Consider the following 19,380-nt stretch of genomic DNA (forward strand, 5'->3'; position numbering starts at 1 on the left):
CTCTGCTTTTTAGTATGCTGTCTAGATTTGCCATAGCTTTCCTCCCCAGGAGCAAGCGTCTTTTAATTTCTTGGCTGCAGTCCCCATCTGCGGTGATCTTGGAGCCCAGGAAAAAAAAATCTGTCACTACCTCCATTTTTTCCCCATCTATTTGCCAGGAAGTGAGTGGACCAGATGCCATGATCTTAGTTTTCTTAATGTTGAGTTTCAAGCCAACTTTTGTGCTCTCCTCCTTCACCCGCATCAAGAGGCTCTTTAGTTCCTCTTCACTTTCTTCCATGAGAGTGGTATCATCTGCATATCTGAGGTTGTTGATATTTCTCCCAGCAATCTGAATTCCAACTGGTGATTCATCTAGCCCCACCTTTCAAAATATTAAAGATGTACAAGAATCTACAGTAAGGTAAGGTGGAAGCCTATGTGCCCTCCACTTTCCATCACTGTATTTACTGTAACTGAAATGTTTCAATACTTAGGTAAATGGAACCTTGAAAGTTGGATGAGAATGACTGGTGTTGGTTGGTGTATAGTTAAACATTGTGGTTATAGTTCATGCTTCTTATACCAGCTTTTGGATTCAGAACTTCCCTGTTGATCTGTAATTTTCTGTGATAAGCCTTGAGCAAAAGCCATAACAATACTATGGTAACAATTGGTAACAATACTATGTTACCAATAGCAATTAATGTTTCTCTTATACTAACTGTAACTTTTGTTTCTTTTGAGGCCTTGTTTCATTGTGATCATGTGCAATATACTTTAGTCCCAGTATCTGGATGGCAAGAACTTGAAACTGCATTTCTTGAGCATAAGGATCAGGTAAAAACATGCTTAACAGAAAAAAGTACAGTGTTCATATCTTTTAGTACAGAAAATGCCTATTTGCCCAGAAAGAAGTCTTACTAAATTCATCAGAGCTTACTCTCAAATAATTTTGCAGAGGATTACCTTTGGGTGAGCCAGTCTTATGCAGAATTAGGCATGCCATTGAAACTGATGGAAAGGATCTATGAAGCTGCCTTATACCATTGGTTTACTAATTCAGTGTTGTCTGCAGTGACTAGCTGCAGCTCTCTGGTTTGTCAAGCAGAAGTTTTTGCCAGTGCTGCTTGGAGTTGCTGATGATTGAACCTGGAACATTTTACACACAAGCTATGTGCTCATCCATAATGCTGCAGCCCTTTCCCAGATGTAACTAAGCCTGCATAACATTGCAGCATCCATTGTTTTTGTGGCCTTACTTGTCAGATAAAATAACTTACATTAGAGTTCATTTGCATGCAGCTTTCTTTCAGTTTTGGCCAAATAGAGAACTAGGTTAATTCTTTTTTGTTTGCAGTTCCAGGAAACTAAGATATGTTATCTCATTAGAAATATAAAGAACTGAGAGTTTATGCTAGTTGTGAAAAGATATGATTTTGTGAGAAGCATTAATGTTTATATACTAGATAGCATTTCATAAATGACAACAAGCCTATTTACATAGTAATTTAACTTGTTTGTTTACAGTTCCAGTATTTTGTTTTAATAAATTGTGGTGCCAACGTTGACCTGCTGGATATCCTTCAGCCTGAGGGAGACATAATTTTCTTTGTCTGCGACACTCACAGGCCTATCAATGTAGTGAATGTTTACAATGAGACACAGGTAACTGCTTCTTGAAAAAACATGACAGAAAATCTGTTCATGCGAGGGTCCATTAGGACCAGTTTCCTCAGTGTAAGATCATTGCAGCTCATTAGCCCTAAATTAGCAAAAAATGTAAGCCTAACCCTCGGGAATCAAAGGATTTAGAATCAGAGTTGGAGGGGAAGCTTAATATCATCTGTTTGAAATATGCCTGATGCAGAAAATCCATTCCTACAGCCATCCCTGATAAGTGGCGATCCAGCCTTCACTTAGATCCCTGCAGTGAACTTCCAAGGCAGTCCTTTCCAGTGTCAGTTTGACAAGAAGAAAAAAAGCAAGATATAAAATGCGATGTAATAATGATAAGATGATGTCCATTTTTCTTCTAAAATCACTTCAGTAAAACTGAACCAAAATATCTAGAGCTTCCAATTGAAATATGAAATGTTTCAAAGATATACTGTGTCAGAAGAGTTCCATGGCTCTCTAGTCCACCCAGCTATAAAAGATTGCTCGACAGCGGTGTGGCTTTGTGATCCATCTTCTGCCATTTCATACTTCTATGACACCACATTTTGTTACCGTATCATCACTTCCACTCCTCGCATTTAACATTTAGTGTGCATATGAGTTGTCCAGGGCACCGCTTCCATCAAAATCTAGCAGTCGCTTAGCAACATACCTGACAGTTGCTCCCTTTGAGGGAAAGGGTGGGGACAATACTCTTAGTATAAAGCTTCCCTTATTTATTTATTTATTTATTTATTTATTTATTTATTTATTTAAACATTTCTATGCCGCCTCTTGCCGAAGCCTCGGGGCGGCTCACAACACAAAATAAAATACAATAAAATACAAAAATGACAATATAAAATTAACAATATAAAATAAATAACAATATAAAAGACGTTGCTCTGGCCAGATAAATAAGCAAATATTGTTAACAATTAAAATGATGCTTAAATAAAAAGGTCTTCGCCTGGCGCCGAAAAACAAATAACGACGGCGCCAGGCGGACCTCTCTGGGGAGCGCGTTCCATAGATTGGGCGCCACCACAGAGAAAGCCCTCCTCCGAGTACCCACCCTCCTAATTTCTTTCACGGAGGGTTCCTGGAGAAGGGCCTCTCCTGCAGATCTCAAGGGGTGGCTGGGCATATATGGATGTAAGCGCTCCTTCAGGTAACCAGAACCCAAGCGGTCTGTCTCCCCACTCAAGTTTTATTCTTCACTCAGATCATGATTTCATTTTTAATTTCTTATATAACATTTTTACTTTCTAGATCAAACTCCTGGTTAAGCAAGACGATGATCTTGAAATTCCTGCCTATGATGATATCTTCAGGGATGATGAAGAGGAGGATTCTGGGAATGAAAGTGATGGATCAGAGCCCTCAGGGAAGCGTAGGCGATTTGAAGAGGTTAGATCTTGTAAAAGTCTTGTAAGGTCTTGAAGAGTTGTAAGCTATCCTGTAAGTGTTGGAGTTTTCCCTACTAATGGCAAAGACTGTAAATAGATTTTTATAACGTAGTAGCAACTGTGCTATGGGTGAGTGATCAAAAGTGCGGCAAATAAACTAATTGGCCACGTGTTTTATTAGCATGTCAGGCTGTGCGAGTTTCAGAGAGTTGGACTTCATATGTTTGACTGTAGTACTGTGTTTCCCCGAAAATAGGACACTGTCTTTTTTTATTTTGGCTCACAAAAACACACTAGGCCTTATTTTCGGGGCAGGTCTTATTTTTTATTTTATTTTTTAATGTGTACAACAATGCACACTTATTCATGTACAACAGCATGAATACATGTACATTTGGCATCACTCTGCCTGTGACAGGAGCCCCATAAGCATGTTTCCTCCACACAGTGCATTAAGTTAAGTTGAAAAATAAAGTTTAAAAAGGCTCTTTATGTTCTCCACTGGTCCTGGGAATAAACACAGCTAGGTCTTATTTTCGGGGTAGGTCTTATATTTTAGCAAGTGCCAAAAATAGCACTAGGTCTTATTTTCGGAGAAACACGGTATTATTTGTTGTGCACTTTCACATTTTTGCTATTCTGAATAATTCATTATTTCATTGTAAGGGCTAAACAACTCAGAGGTTAAGCCATAACTTATTATTTGGGTGGTTTTTGTTTGTTTTGGATCTGTTTTATTGCACTTTGAAATAAGGTCATGTATTTATTTCTGGCCTTTTGGGACCCCAAAAGCAATCAGATATTGCCAAAAAATGCGGAGTTGGGCTAAAACAAGGCAGGGCATTCTCATAGGACTATTTTACAATCTAGAATGACAGGGCACTGAAGGGAAATATAACTGCTCTTTTAATCACTGTATAGGAAATAGTGGAAAGAACAATGAAAAGACGGCAAAGAAGAGAGTGGGAGGCACGCAGGTATGTTTTCCGACTCTGTTCCCTTCCATTTACTATTGTCAAAACTGAGACTGCCAGCTCTGAAACAGTGCTGTAGTTGGTGGGTCATCTAGAATAAAGCTTAATCCATGCATCCATCATTCACACAATATATTTGAAAGTTTGTTTTCATTAGAGCACAGGAAAATTCCCCAGCTTATGTTCCAGTCTGCTATCTTGAAAGAAACAGTCTGTGGCCAGTAATTATTTATTGTGTTTACCCTTCTAAGGCTTAATTTATGCTCTCTCAAACAATTATTATTATTATTATTATTATTATTATTATTATTATTATTATTATAACAATGTCAATGTCATTAATCAGACAGCAGGGTATCGTTAGCAAGGGCTGAATGCAGTGTCTGCTTGCAAGCTAAGACAATATTGTATAAAAAATATGGAAAGTAAATCCTCTGCAATTACTTCTTTGTGAATGTCGTTCGTGTTTCGGTTCAGTGCCCCACCTCCACTTGCAGTGCCTCTTCCACTGTGTCCCCTGTGGGCATGTCATGAGCGGAGCCAGCTGGAGCCGGGGGTCAGACTAGATGGCCCAGGAGGCCCCTTCTGACTTGCTCTGTTTCTCTGTTTCTAAAGATTTCTTTACAGGACATCTGCCTGTAATGGTTGTCCCGGTCGGTCCAACAGAGGCAGCGGGTAGAAGGTCTCTGTAGGTATGGATCCCCTTTGCCTGTAAGGGGTCCATGAATGCGATTGAGTGCTCTAGTTTTGGCTGGCTCTTTTTAATGTACCTCATATTAGAAAACTGAAAGAACTTTAGGTGTCATCCTTGGTATTTAATAGTTATGGAAGGTCAATGATTCATTTTCCCTTCTTCAGGCAAGAAATTCTTTTTGACTATGAGCAGTATGAATACCATGGGACTTCAGTAAGTATTAAATATCCGCCAGAAAAAAACATGAAGAACACTCCCAACTATCTTTGACTACAGCTCCTATCATCCCCAGCTATTGGTGATGCTTACTAGGCTGAGGGGAGTTGTAGTCTAACAATAGCTAGGGAACAAATGTTGGGAAGACTTATTACATAAAATATGGCTGGCGGGGGAATACTGGGAACTGTAGAACTTTTCTCTGTCTGAATATGCGCAGGATCCGGTCCTGCAGTTAATATATAGATACCTTACTTTGGGTAAAAACAAACTTTGACAAAATGTCCACAGTATAGTCTTTATAAACAAATTCTGTTGTGCTGAGATACTTGAATCTGAACACCTTTGGAAAAGACATTTCCTCTCTCTGGGATACCTCGTTTCTGCAGCTATTTTTAAGCTGCATTGTTTGAGAATGTGGAAACATGATCCATTCTGTTCTTCAGGGAGAAATATAATTGCCGTTTAACGTTGGCTCCTGTGCAAGGAAGAACGGTTTGATTAGCAGAGAGAGTGTTGAGGTACAAGTTTGTTTCAGGGCAAAGCTCTTTTGGGAAAACAATTTTTTATCAGTAGAGTTTGGTTTTTAATAAATGTGTCTACAGCGGCAACCATTTGAGTAATTGCCTCACGTGGCACCAGTCACACAGTTGTTGCTTAGATGAGACGAATTTCTTAATCAGCAGAATGCAAAAAGATCTTCTAAACGGTGGTGTTTTGGAGGCAAAAACTAAGATCAGTGCTGTGGAACTGAAGTGGAATGAGCTGTGCTGCCTGTTACTTTTTGGTAGGAGCGGGAGCATTGGTTCTGCAACGTGCCAAAAATGTTTCTACACAAAAGACACTCATTCATCCTTTCTTCAGTCATGCAACGCTATTTTTTTTCCCATTTTGTTTTCTAGTCTGCCATGATGATGTTTGATCTGGCATGGATAATGTCCAAAGATCTGAATGATATGTTGTGGTAGGTAGTCTTGTTTGTGATTGCTGACCGAATCCCAGAGCTGTCCACTCTTTATAAAAACTCCACTGATATACTGAAAGAATATCTGCAAACTCTCCATTCCCTTTTTTTCTTTTAGGTGGGCTATTGTTGGGCTAACGGATCAGTGGGTTCAAGATAAAATCACTCAGTAAGTGAGCAATAGGTACCTATTATAAATTGAGTTTTAGATTTCTCAGTGTTTCATGGTGGTGGGGTGGAAAGGGAGAGTATGGACAATTTAAAGAAGCAATAAAGATAACCAAGTACTTGCATCAATTTCCACAATTATGGAAAGGTCAGAACATTTGTTTAAGTAATATAGGCTCATTTGTGCACAAAACCATCCCCAACGATGAAATATATTGGGAAACTTGTGTAGAAATGGCATTCCTATGGATACACATAGTCTTTATAAAGTTTCATAAAATGCTGTCAGCTGTTAGGAAATGGTAGAGTTTAATCTACCTTGATGCCAAAGCATGCATTTTACTAACACATTCCCGCTGAGTTGAGTTTTACCACATACCTTTTGAGGAAGGCACGAACAAGCTACAAGCTTACAGAGATAAGCCTAGATAGTCCCACTAACCAGCCCCATGCAAAATAGAAGCCGGATAGTTTCGGGGAAGGGTGGACAGGGACAGGCACGTATTCCCAATAAGGAGATGGATTATCTCCCACATACTTGTTCAGACCAGGACTTTGTCCTTAGTGCAAGAACAGAGTTGACAGTCCTCTGCAAAATCCAGTCTTGAGTTTCCCCCAAAACTTTTCTCCCCATTTTCCACAGTCTAATTGAGAAGAGGGATGGGGCGGAGGCTCTGCAGCTGTCAAGCAGTCGGGAGTCGAGAGCCCTTCTAAGGCTACTGCAAATCATCCAGCCCCCTCCTCTATTAGATCCCGTTCTGTCTTTTGCCCACCCTGTCCCTTAAGCACTGTTTAAGGAATATATTGAGAGGTCTGAGGAATGGGGGATGGCATAAAGATTTTGTACCTGTTTTCTTTTTCAAAAGAATGAAATACGTAACGGACATTGGAATCCTACAGCGCCATGTATCCCGGCATAACCATCGCAATGCGGATGAAGAAAACTCCCTTTCTATTGACTGCATGAGGATAGCATTTGAATATGAGTATCCTTCTAAATGCTTATGGGAGAATAACGGCCATAAGACTCAGGAGAACAGCTTGCGATCGTTACTGTTTCCCTGTGTTAGTTAGGTCTCTTACCCAGTTCCAACATAACAGGGCTGCTCCAGGCAGCAAAAAGCAGCCCCTTGCATTTGTTGAAGCCTGAGTGGTGGTGGGCGGGAGCATTTCTGCTTGCTGTTCCCATGGGATTTTCAGCCCCAGTCAGGATTGGTTTCCAAATCTAGCCCTGGGGCTTAAGAAACCTGGAATTCTCACCTGCAACCAAATGGAGAAGAAGAAGTATTGCTTGTTCACAGTCTAGCCGCCACAGTTGGTGGGCATGGCCTTGTCACTTCTGAATTGGATGACTGTGGCCCAAAGCACTAGAACTGGATGTCGGGAAATATGTTCACATTTTAGCTCAGTCTAGACTCTCTGAATGGCCTGTATTTAGCCACTTTTTGCCCCATCTTTTTAAATGGAATAAGGTTGGCTTCATATAGTAGCTGGGGCAAAATCGTCATAGAAGCATTGAATAGTAGAGTTAGAAGGGGCCAGTGAGGCCATCAGGTTCAACCCCCTGCTTAATGCAGGGCTCCAGGTTAAAGCATTCCAAACAGAGGGCTGTCCAGCTGCATCTTGAATGCTTCCAGTGTGGGAGAGCCCACGATTTCCTCTGACCATTGGCTCCAGTGACATACTGCTCATCAGGAAGATTTTCCTGATACTCAGCTGGCATCCAGCTTCCTGTTAACTTGAGCCCATTATTCCTTGTCCTGCATTCTGGACTGAGAAGAGATCCTGATGCTCCTTCATGTGATGGCCTTTCATTTGCCTGAAGACTGCTATGCTATCTCCTGTCTCCTCCCAGTCTTCTCAAGGCCCAATACTTCCAGTCTCTCACAGTTTCCTTTCCAATTGCCTGATCATTTCTGTCGCCCGCCTCCGAACCTTTTCCAGTTTGCATCTATCTTAAACTACAGCAAAGCTGATTTTGAAGCTGCCTAGCAGGAAGCGATGTATCATTTCCTAAGAAGTTTTAAGTTTGAATTTGACTGCTTGTATTATGTTCCATTATACTCTGTTCAACCAACATTATTAGAATAGTGATAGAAGACAGCTTTGAACATGTTCACCTTTTCCTTCAACATGCTGTAGTTATTTTTCCTAATTCTCATCGATGATCTTAGCTTGTGCCTTGCACTCTATCAACACTGGTCTCTGTTTGAAAGCCTTTGCAATACCTGTTACACTTCTGCTAGCTTCAAACTTTGGTCTGTGCAAGGTCAGAAGAGACTGCAAGAGTTCTTTGCCGATATGGGGTGAGTCAATTAGAAGAGTTATTCATGTGCAATCGAATCGATAGCTACACAGTGGCATCTCCTGTAAAATTTGCTTGTTGAAGGTCCCAAGTCCAAGACTTGGCATCTCTAGGTTGGAGGTAGGAGAACTCCTGTCCTGAAATTCTGGGGTGCTGCCCCCTCTCCGCACAAACAATACTGGGCTAGCAGAACCAGTGGTCTGACTTGGGGTAAAGCAGCTTTTCATGTACCCTAAGAATATAGCTGAGAAGACTATAACCAGCTGCTGGGTGATGAATCTGAAGGCCTAGCAGTGACTTAGCCCTGTGTTGCAGGCAGCCCCTCCCTGGTCAAGTGCCACTCCTGACATTCCATCTATCCATTGTCCCTTTTGGGATTTTTAGGTTACCTTTGAAGCAAGTAAAGCAGAAATTCCATTCTATGGACATTTCCTTAAAAGAGAATTTACGGGACATGATTGAAGAATCTGCAAACAAGTTTGGGTAAAACACATTGTTTTAACTTATTTAAAAGTGCAACCTTTCACCTCTGATGTGCTATGGTCCAAGAAGGTGTTGAGAATGTGTCTGTAAATTTCTCCTAAACATCTAACCACAAATATTCCAGTTATTTGCATATTGCTATCATATATCTAGCAAGGCGTCTTTGCTGCTTAATATTTCAGACTTTTTAATATACTGTTCTTTCTGCAAGACGCTTAGTTCATTATCCCACAATTTGCTGTGCTTGAAAGAAGCTGCCTCTGATGAGCTCCTTGCTCTGCTTTCTGAAAACAACCATTGATCAGAGGTTGTGAAAGTGACTTGGTTGTTTAGAGGCTAAACAACCCACCTGTTAGTCCTAAAACAAACCATAGGTTCACTGCTTGGTGGTTTAGCTCCTAAGCAACTTAGCAACCCGGGTTTACATTCCATGTGCACAAGCCCTGACCGGGGTTGAAATGAGGGGAGGGCACCTTCACAGCTGCTCATGGGAACCAGGTCACTGACACTTTTGCATAGGCCCATAAAGGAGTGGACAACCCAAACGCTCGATTCACATTGTAGTATAATATGTTTTGATACTAGTGCAACAATTGAGGTTTTAAAAAACGTTACATCTCTCCACTAATTTGCTTTTACAGAATGAAGGATTTAAGAGTACAAACCTTCAGCATCCAGTTTGGTTTTAAAAATAAGTTTCTAGCCAGTGATATAGTTTATGCAGCTGCTTCTTTAATGGAGAATGTGGACAAAGATGAAAGTGGAACGGATAACTTTATCAAGGCTTTGGACAGTCTTTCCAGGTAAAGTGCATTCTTTTCAACCTCATACATTTTTGTTCTGAGATTTAATCTATTTTCTTTCCCATAACCTGTTGGCAATAAGAAACTAAGTAATTTCAGGATATTGGCCTACTAGTATCTTTTCATATGTCAGTCTTTCATGCAAGAATGTGGCTATTGACAATAACTGAAAGCCTTCAGGATTCTCTGTTATCTGTATCTATTAAAGCATCTCTCTTTCCTCTCGCCACGTTCCCAGGAGTAACCTGGACAAGTTGCACCAAGGACTGGAGCTAGCAAAAAAGCAACTGTGTGCCATTCAGCAGACTGTAGCCAGCTGTATTTGCACCAATCTTGTCATCAGTCAGGGACCATTTCTTTACTGCTATCTCATGGAGGTAAAATTTGCCTGCACTTATTTCTTATTTCTGCACTAAACTTTAGAAGTCTTGGTTGGAGTTCTAACAGTTTCTCTTCACATCCTTCTCATATACTGTAACCAACCCTAGATGAGAGAGGGTAGAAGTTCTGTTGGATGAAGTATAAAGAGACACGATCTGATCACAGCTCTCCAGCACCTCGTCTACTGCGGCTCCAATTTCTGGAGTCCGAGAAAATGTGCTGTCTTGACCTTTAGCTTTTCAAACCGCTTATCATTTGACTCCATAAAATAAGGCTGCCACTCATTCTCAATTTCAGGGTTGTGATACAGGAGCTGTGTGGCTCTTCACTTGCATCGCTGCTTGTCTGAATTCTTGCTCTTTGAGAGAAACTCTGAGCATGATTTGATGCTCCATCAAGAGAACCTGTGTAGGGTGGGGAAGATACAATGCCATTAATTGTGTGTGTGTGTGTGTGTGTGTGTGTGTGTGTGTGTGTAAATGCTGGCACAGAGCTGAAAGGATTGTCTGTTCAGCCTATACAAGGAGGTTGCTGCCTTTAAAAAATGATTTTAAATTGACCAGGCTGTTTCCACTATTTTATTTTATGTATTTTATTTATTTGATGAGTTTTTTTGCATTTTATACGGGATTTTAATGATTGTAAGCCGCCCCGAGGCTCATGCGATGGGGTGGCATATAAGTTGCCTAAATAAATAAATAAGATTCTGTTTTTATTTTTCCAGGGCACGCCAGATGTGAAATTGTTCTCTAGGCCAATATCATTATGCCTGCTTAGTAAATACTTACTCAGGTCCTTCATTTCCTCTGTAAGTATCATTAACAGTTTCCTCTTCTGGGTCTGCTTAAGCAAAATAGATGTTCTTGTTAGCCCCAGGAGGTCTTTTGGTTTAGTAAACAGCACGTGTCTATTTTTTAAATATGTGAGCCACCACTAGGAGGCTTATGCTGAAATGTGGCATCTAACAATACTAAAAAAAAATTCTAAATCAGCGGTAAGTGGGGTGTGCTGTTACATGTGAACTGCATTTCAAAATAGCATCAACTTGGTTCTAGCAGAAGGTCTCTCGATGCAAGCAGCTCTTTCAAAGGAATTTATTTCTAGGTCTGGAGTGAAGGAGGAAAGGTTTAAACACTCCTTATCATCTGTGCGCTGATGCTGTTTACATCTTTTTATTTTAATTTGCACGTTTAATGTGAAGTTTATTTTGGTCCCCAGGTTTTAACCTTTTCCAGAAAATAATAAAAAACCTATAGGGAAAACAGCATATCTAAATCTTTTTGTTGTGCACTTCCACAACTAAGGGTGCTACAAACAGTTCTTTATTTCATTTTTGAGGATGCTGTAGGCTGCATTTTAAGAGATAACCTAGTGGGCAGTATCCAGCACTGCCACTTCACTTATGCACTGGATGTACCACTAGAATAAGCATCTTCTTCCAGTACAGTAAGAGCATAAGTTGGCAGAAGTGGATTCCCAAGAAAGCTCCTTGTGCTTGTTTGTGCACAAACTCCTTGTGCTTGTTTGTTTGTAGTTTGTAGCTGTAGTTTGTAGTTCTGCGAGTTGTCACAGAAGCAAACTGACCACTCTGGCTACTGCCTGCTTGTTTCTGGTTATTTCAATTGCCAAAGCCCTCTGGGTGGCTTACAACCATTCATAAAATACAATTTTCTGTGTTAAGCATTCTGGTTTTTTTATTGTGATCTGAATCACTGAGATCCTTTTAAATATGGGTGAGAGAGAGGCTGAAGCTCCCTAGTGCCATAAAGCTTACATACATGAGGTACTAAATGCATGTGTGTAATTATGGGAAACTGTCTGGTGACTAGCTGCTTAAAAACCCAGCCTTCCAGAGGCCTTTTGTTTTATCTGTAATCCTTCATCGATAGCTTTAAACCCCTAATTAACTTTTCATCGGTACTTCAGAAAACAGACTCAGTGTTTATGATTCTGCCTCTGATCTTTGTATAATCAAGGCGCTTTCTGGCTTCCAGACCAAGAACAAGCGCTGTAAGCTGCTGCCAATGGTTATGGCGGCGCCCATGGACCTCCAGCAAGGGACGGTGATCATGGTAGGAATTCCGCCTCACACAGAAAGCTCTGACAAAAAGAAGTAAGTGTCCTGTTTGCCTGTTCCTTTAGAAGGGATGGGTGCTCTGTCTGGGGTACTGGCGGTCGAGTATGAGCAGTATTTTATAATGTGAGTTTTAATTAAGATTATTTTATATGGATTTTAACTTGTTTTATCTATGTTGTAAGCCGCCCCGAGGCTTCGGCGAATGGGGCGGCATAAAAATGTTTTAATAAATAAATAAATAATAAATAAATAATAAATAAATAAATAAAACCACAATCGGTTACAGCCTTCAGAAGGTTGTGGGTATTTTTCCCTGTGTGTCTGCATTTTTTAAAAAGGTGTGAATGCCTGGGACCCTCTAAGGGAAGCACTACAATACTTGTGTGTTTTTTCCCTGCCTAGCTTTTTTGGAAGAGCATTTGAAAAAGCTGCAGAGAACACCAGTTCCAGGACTTTGCATAACTATTTTGACATGTCTAGTAAGTAAATGTATTGCGTTTTCCTGCATGTCGTACATGGGTTGGCATGTTTAGCGGCACTGAAGTTTTCTGGGGCATTTGAACTGGTTTTTTTTTTTGTTGTTGTTGTTCTTGTGGGAAGAGGCACGTGGAAACATTGGGTGCTAGTTTCAGTAGTTTCCTGAGCTTTGTAAATAAGCTTTTGTGGTTGTCAGAGTACATATAAAGGACTGTTGATTTCAGCCATCCTTTCAGATATATGAAGGAGCTGATGTGATGGAAGGTTTTCTTGCTAGCATCCTCCTCTGAGGTTGTCTCTGAGTGCATGTGTATCTGATTGCATGAGCACACGTACGTACACAGACACAGACACACACTCACACTGCAGCACCGATTTAAGCTGTATGTCTGCGTGTTAAACCAATTTTGCTGGCAGCTTCAACTTCTGATTTTACTTATGATAATAGAGAGTTCTAACAGGGACTCGAGAAATTTCTCCTGTAAAATATTCCCACCATAGTAAACCAGTTTGTGTGACATGTGAACTTGGCCACCAGAGGTTATTTTAGGGCTAAAAGCCCTTGTATAACCCTACAACAGGTAGCAGATAATGCAATGGTCGCTCAGTCCTCAAATCATTAATTAATTAATCAATTAATTAACTAACTAGCCATATTTGTATCCCATCCTTTACAAGACATCCCAGGACGGCTAACTGAGGGTGACTGGGTTTGATACAACATGGCCAACAAACACTGCAGCTTCTCAAGAGTAAATTAAGTTTTGATGGGCTCTCATATTGTGCAAAATAGGCCATTGTAATGAGAGGTATCTCTTGCATATTTCTCCTGTAACATTTACAACTTTTATTATTTCAGTAATTGAACTGAAAATGGAAGATAGGAGCAAATTTCTGGATGCGCTTATTTCTCTTTTATCTTAATGGTAAGATGGTGGTCAACCATTTTTTTCAAGATCATGAACTTTTCTTAGAACCTGTTAGAACTGATCTTTTATTTAAAACCTCCCCTTCTGTTTGTAGGACCTTCATAGCATTTTCATCTATGAATTTTACCTTTGTATATTAAATGTGTAAATATTGTCAATTACCTTTTAACTGCCACAATTTTGTACCATTTTATGTAAACGTTTTTTAAAACCATGGGACTTCAGAGGCACCAATTCATGTTTTCTAATTGAACCATGCAATCAAATAAAATTTTTATGTCATGTCTTGTTCGATCCATATGCTACCTGTTGTCTTGCCCTGTCTATGATTGAAATGACAGCATGGAGATATATCCCTTTCAATCTTGCATTGAGGAATGGGACAAGAGGTGGCATTGGATTTTAAACTGCTGAGCCGCTGAACTTGCCAGTCAGAAAGCCGGCAGTTCGAATCCACTTGGCGGGGTGAGCTCCCACTGCCTTGTCCCGCTTCCTACCCACCGAAAGGAAACCGAAAGGTTTGAAAGCACACAAAAGCACAAGGAAATGAATGGGTACCCACCTTGGCTGGGAGCCAGTGACCTGCGTGGAAGTGAGAAGACCAGCCCACATCGGACCTGCAGCAGCAGCGGTGGAGATGATATTGTGAATGCAGAGGCGAGGCAGCCCTTCAGTGAAAGAGTCACATAGGTTCTATATGATATGTAAATAATATCAAAATATTTCTGTTGCTTTAGTACATTACTGCACCATCCAATAGCCAAAGCTCTCTGGACAGTTTATCCATACTGTGAATAATTTTGCATCTACATGTGCCTTTAGTAATCACCCACCGGACTGGGTGAGGCTTCTTTTTGAGTAAGCTTGCATTGGTGTCATCTGAGTGGCGTTCAAAAACATTTTCTGAACCCTCCGTCCTTGCAGCTGACTTTTCCAGCGCTGCTTCCAACTTGGAATGCTTTGTGCGATGGGATGACCTGGATGACATAATCTTCAAAATACAGCTGCAACATACTTTCATGTAAGGTATTGCCCTTTGACACCTTTTCCTGGATGCTGGATCACATATTGCTATTAGATATCCTTTTCCTGGATATTCTACTGCTGACAGAGGAAGGAAAGTTGGATTTCCTGTCAGGTTTCTTTCTGGGGTTGGACAGCAGCCAGTGCTACCCAGGTTTGGTAGCATCCCTGCAGGTGGGGGACATAGGATACATTCCCTTTTTGAGAAGGGTATTTCTTGGGGATTCTCAAGTGTTCATCTTATGGTAAATTGCTGCCATGAAACCAGCAATAGATGTCTAGGAAAAGTGGGGCGGAAGCTATGGCTAATCCCGCTAGCCCACCCTGCCATCCCCAAGTTTTGATTCCACAATGGTTCTCCTTCCTCACTGCCATCGTCTCCTGTCGTCACACCACTTCCTCTGGTTTGCTCGAGAGGCTGAGAGCAAGGCATGGCAGCCATCAGAGTTTTCTGGGCCAGAGCAAAATGTGAGCAAACTGGTTGCAAATCGGAGAAGCTTTCATCAGCGGGCTTTTGTTGATGTGTGGGCCTTGGCAAACTGCCCAGGCTTGATGCCAAGCCTTGGTCCCATTTTCTGAGGATGAGGAGGAATGTACTCTTCTGTCTTCCTTGCTGCTTACTGGCAGAATGGAACTTTCGGATTTCCATTCTGTCTTCCACCTAGTCCCAATTTCTTTGCCTACCTTGCCTCTCCTCATGCAACATCTGAAAGCATATTCAGAAACATATTCATTCCATAGGAAAGGAGAGATGCTCCATGCTTGTTCCCTTTCAGGAGAGGCCAAGGGTCAGGGACCTTTTGTTTTTAAGCATTTAAGAAAGATGTTTGGCTGATAAAGATCCAGAAGTGCGTTTGGTTCCTCTGTAGACAAGAATGAAATCCATGTTTTTTAATCTTTGTCAATACTTTTTGCAAGTCTGGCCCTTCTTATCAGATGTGGTATGGGCCGTGTATAAAGGGTCTCTGGCTTCCTGTATCTAATCTACACAGTCTGGTGTGTATGTGCATGCAGACAATGTTTATAAAGTGCTTTGATCACAGTTTTGCCCCTTTAAATCCCAAGCGACCTGCAAGGGAGAACTGTTGCCATTTTCTGTGTGGACTTAGGGTTGTGCTGTAAAATTCTTCTAAACTGCCAGATAACTGTTAAAGCCTACGAAGCCCATGGCCTGGGAAAAGATAACACAGACTCTTCATAGGACATAAAGAGTACTTTTCTGGATCAGTCCAGGTTGCCCAGTTGCCTCAGCTGGAAAACCAGGACTGGAAGTGCGGATCCTGGGAAACAGATGCACCTAGGTGCTTGCTCCACAGGAAGTAGACAATGAGATGTGCATTTCCTGTGGCTACAGGAAATGCTCCTTATTTGGTTAGTTACAGGGCTGACCAGTATAAGGAAGCAGTTCCAGTATGGCGTAGCAGTTAGAACATCAGACTGTAACCGGAAAGATGTATAATCACATCTCCACTCGGCCTTGAAGCTTACTGGGTGACCTTGGGCCAGTCACAACCTCTCAGCCTGACGTATTTTACAGGATAATATACAAACACAGCCTCAGACACGACCCTGAGCAACTTGGAGGAAGGGCGGGATAACAAGGAAATAATTATTATGATTCTTTGTATAATAATGCATGATTCAACTACCCCCGCCTGAACTGAGGAGCAGAAATCCCTCTGATTTCAGTTCCTAGTTGAAGGGAATCCCTGCTTAGCTCTAACTCAACTGAGCAACTAGATTCTTGGCCACAGATAAGGGGGAATCTGCTCTCATGCACTGGCAGGGACGGGAGGGAAAAGGGAGCGTGCAAGTGTACCTTCTATTTTGCTAATCATACTCAACAGGATCAGTTGCATTGTCTGAGTTTGCAGACTATTTGGAGCAGCAAACAGGTGAGCTCCATCATAACTGAATGCAACCGTATGGACAACAAATCTCCGAACACAGAAAAATTAGAAGGGTTTTAGTCTGTCCGTTTTCCTGACAAATTCATTTTCTATGAGCAAGGACATATATAGAAGCTGTGTGTATCTAGTCCGTCTCTCTAGTCCATCTCTCACTTGCTCCCTCTTTGTCCATGTGTATATATACGTATAGATTTTGTCAAGGAGAAGGCTAGACTCAAACTGTTCCCCCAATACCACAGAGAACCATTCAACTCTGAGTCCTCCCCTTAACAGCACATCCCCCCAAACAGAAAGAACATTTCATCTGCATGAATCTCCCTCCTTGAACCCAGGTTTAAACCCTCTGTGTTTTGTAAACAGCAGCTCTTAAGCCCTATCCAGGGATGAGTGAGAATTTCGCTTCTGTTCATTTTAGTTTGCCAAGTTCTCCATATCCAGTAATACCACAACTTGAGATTAAAACGTTTCAGTTATCAGAGAAATGGAAAGTGACCATTTATCCAGGATTGTGAATGTTTTAAGGACGTGATACTACGCATGAACAGCTGGGGCATATGTGGAATTACAAGCCCTTTTCTAGCCTAAACCTTGAAATCTGAGTGTGAATCCCTGTGAATTCATATACATAGTGCTTCATCTGAGCTGCCACCTCTGTTCTTTCTGAGAGACTCCTCATTCTTAACAGCTACAAGACAGGTAGGTACAGATGGTCCTTCCTGTTCAGAGCACAGCAGTGTCCGTTGAATCTGGCTTCTGCAAATGGGTGAGAATTTAAATTCAGTTTATTTTGATAAGAATTGACCGAAGTTCACAAGTTCTTCACACTCAGGAGAGAAAGTTCAAGAGATTTTTTTAAAAAACTGGAATATAGGGAAAAGTAAAACTGGCAGGCTGTTTTTCCCCATTTCCACCATACAATAAACAAGGGTTTTCCTCTTCACCCTACATGTAATGTTATTATCTGAGAAGTGTCTATGTGGTGGAAAGTCTCTGCGTTCCTAATCGCATCTGCGTCGCCGGCTTCTGTGGAGTGTGTCTTGTTACTGTCTAGGAAATGGCAGAAAACGTATGACCACCACAAAACCAAAATGAAACAAGGATAAGTTGTAACCCATATTGAGCTCTTGGGCATAAAGTAGGGAAAGAGTCTAACTGTTAAATGGTGCTTTGGTTGGTTGTGCTGCATCCAATTCTGACCTAGAAGGACTCGTGTCCTTATACTTCCAGATATTTTGGCCTACAATTCCCATCAGCCCTAGGATGTTGAGGGTTGCAGCCCTAAAATGCTGTACGTAAGTTGCCTTATTTTATGTGAGGATAAAATGGAGCTATGTAAGCCACTTGGAGTTCCTTAGAAGAGGAAAACAATACATGCATGATATAAATCAAAACCTTTTTATTTAACCGTTATTTTAAAATTAGTATTTTAATGTAACACTTGCGTTTTATTGGTTATATGTTATTTATTGTTCAGATTGTTTTTAATGTATTTGATTTTACTGATTGGGAGCCGTCCCAGGATGCCATGCATAAGGGATGGCATATAACAGTTTTAAATAAATAAATGTTAATAGTAGTAGACTGGATAAGATGCTCTTGTCAGGGACAGGCTTCTGTCTTCCAGAAGTTACACTTGGAATAATGTTGAGCAGGAATTCCAGTTAGGAACCTTAAAAATACAATGTGGCATTAATACCTTCTGGAATTCTAGAGTTCTACATGTTGCCAACAGGAAACATTAAGAAGCATTAAGTACTTAAACAGACAATGTGAATTCAGTGCGAGGAACTCTTTCCTTGATTGCAGGCTGAGCTCCAGTTATTTGCAAGTGGTTTTGAGTTGCATCAATGCCGTTTGCTATCTGGCACCGTGAAAGAAGTAAGGCAAAGAGCAGAAGAAGGATTCTGTCCACTGTTTTGGAGCAGTGGGGCTGTGGAGGCAGGGAAGACGATACCACTGTTATGTGAGAGCACCGAACTGCTGATTCTCACAAAAAGTGATAGGTGACTTTCATCCTAGGAGCTTAACTCTGTCCTCAAAAACTTGCTTCATTAAAAGCCCTGATTCTGAACATAATCCCACCCTGCTTTTGATGTGCATCTCTCAGAGCCGGGGAACTTTCTTCTGTCGAGTAAATGCGCTCTGTCAAAAGGAATCTGGCAACGGAGGGAGGCAGGGATGTGTGTGAGAGAGAATGCACTGTTAGATCTGTCTTTCCCAGGTTTGGAATTGTAGCCGTTTTGAGATGTGTCCCTTTATTAACATGGAAAAGATTTTTAAAAGCTGGCTGGGGATGGCCAAGGGAAATGTGTGAGGACTTGTGATACTTCTAATGTTTGAATGCTTCTTTCACAAGCCTACAGCTTGAGCCAAAGGTGTTAGAAGGCTAGCAATGTGGGAGTTGGGTTACACAGGATATGAGCCTCTCCTCCTCAATACTTGCCTGAAATTTGGCACTTCCAGTAACAGTGAGCAGGAATAAATCAGTGAAAGCATGGAAGAACTCTCTTACCCTGTATTTGCACTGGCCAAACGTAGTTACCAATTCTTGGTTGGCGTTGGGGTATTTGGGAGCAACTGAACCCCAAAACCCCCTTTCGATGTTCCCTTCCTTCAGTTTTGTACACGGAGCAGAGCACTGCTTTTTTGCAACGAGATGTTATTCCACACACAAATATTGATACTAATTCAACCCTTAGTTCAGCACTCCCCAAACTGGTACCCTACAGATGTATTGAACTACGACTCCCATCATCCCAACCCGTTGGCATACTGCCTAGAAATGATGGGATTTCGCTCCAACACATGCAGAGGGTGGGAAGTCTTGCTGGGTTCAATTTTTATTTATTTATTTATTTATTAAAACATTTTTATGCCGTCCCATTCGCCGAAGCCTCGGGGCGGCTTACAACAATAAATAAATTGCTGA

General features: G+C 41.2%; 1 protein-coding gene across 1 annotated transcript in view; it reads left to right on the forward strand.

The window, feature by feature from the left end:
* Positions 1 to 13,803, forward strand: part of CDC45 (cell division cycle 45) — a 15,613-nt gene extending 1,810 nt beyond the window's left edge. Inside the window, exons 3-18 of the mRNA XM_044440673.1 lie at positions 727 to 819; positions 1,510 to 1,647; positions 2,911 to 3,048; positions 3,969 to 4,024; positions 4,880 to 4,928; positions 5,834 to 5,895; positions 6,014 to 6,064; positions 6,930 to 7,049; positions 8,238 to 8,369; positions 8,753 to 8,851; positions 9,493 to 9,654; positions 9,893 to 10,031; positions 10,760 to 10,843; positions 12,030 to 12,148; positions 12,515 to 12,591; positions 13,449 to 13,803. Of these exons, the coding sequence (XP_044296608.1) occupies positions 727 to 819; positions 1,510 to 1,647; positions 2,911 to 3,048; positions 3,969 to 4,024; positions 4,880 to 4,928; positions 5,834 to 5,895; positions 6,014 to 6,064; positions 6,930 to 7,049; positions 8,238 to 8,369; positions 8,753 to 8,851; positions 9,493 to 9,654; positions 9,893 to 10,031; positions 10,760 to 10,843; positions 12,030 to 12,148; positions 12,515 to 12,591; positions 13,449 to 13,513 (1,584 nt within the window). The 3' untranslated portion in view covers positions 13,514 to 13,803. The remainder of the gene's footprint in view (positions 1 to 726; positions 820 to 1,509; positions 1,648 to 2,910; positions 3,049 to 3,968; positions 4,025 to 4,879; positions 4,929 to 5,833; positions 5,896 to 6,013; positions 6,065 to 6,929; positions 7,050 to 8,237; positions 8,370 to 8,752; positions 8,852 to 9,492; positions 9,655 to 9,892; positions 10,032 to 10,759; positions 10,844 to 12,029; positions 12,149 to 12,514; positions 12,592 to 13,448) is intronic.
* The last annotated feature ends 5,577 nt before the right edge of the window (positions 13,804 to 19,380 follow it).

The sequence above is a fragment of the Varanus komodoensis genome, unplaced genomic scaffold (assembly GCF_004798865.1).
Source record: "Varanus komodoensis strain SLA01 unplaced genomic scaffold, ASM479886v1 scaffold38, whole genome shotgun sequence".
In the NCBI taxonomy this organism is placed as follows: domain Eukaryota; kingdom Metazoa; phylum Chordata; class Lepidosauria; order Squamata; family Varanidae; genus Varanus; species Varanus komodoensis.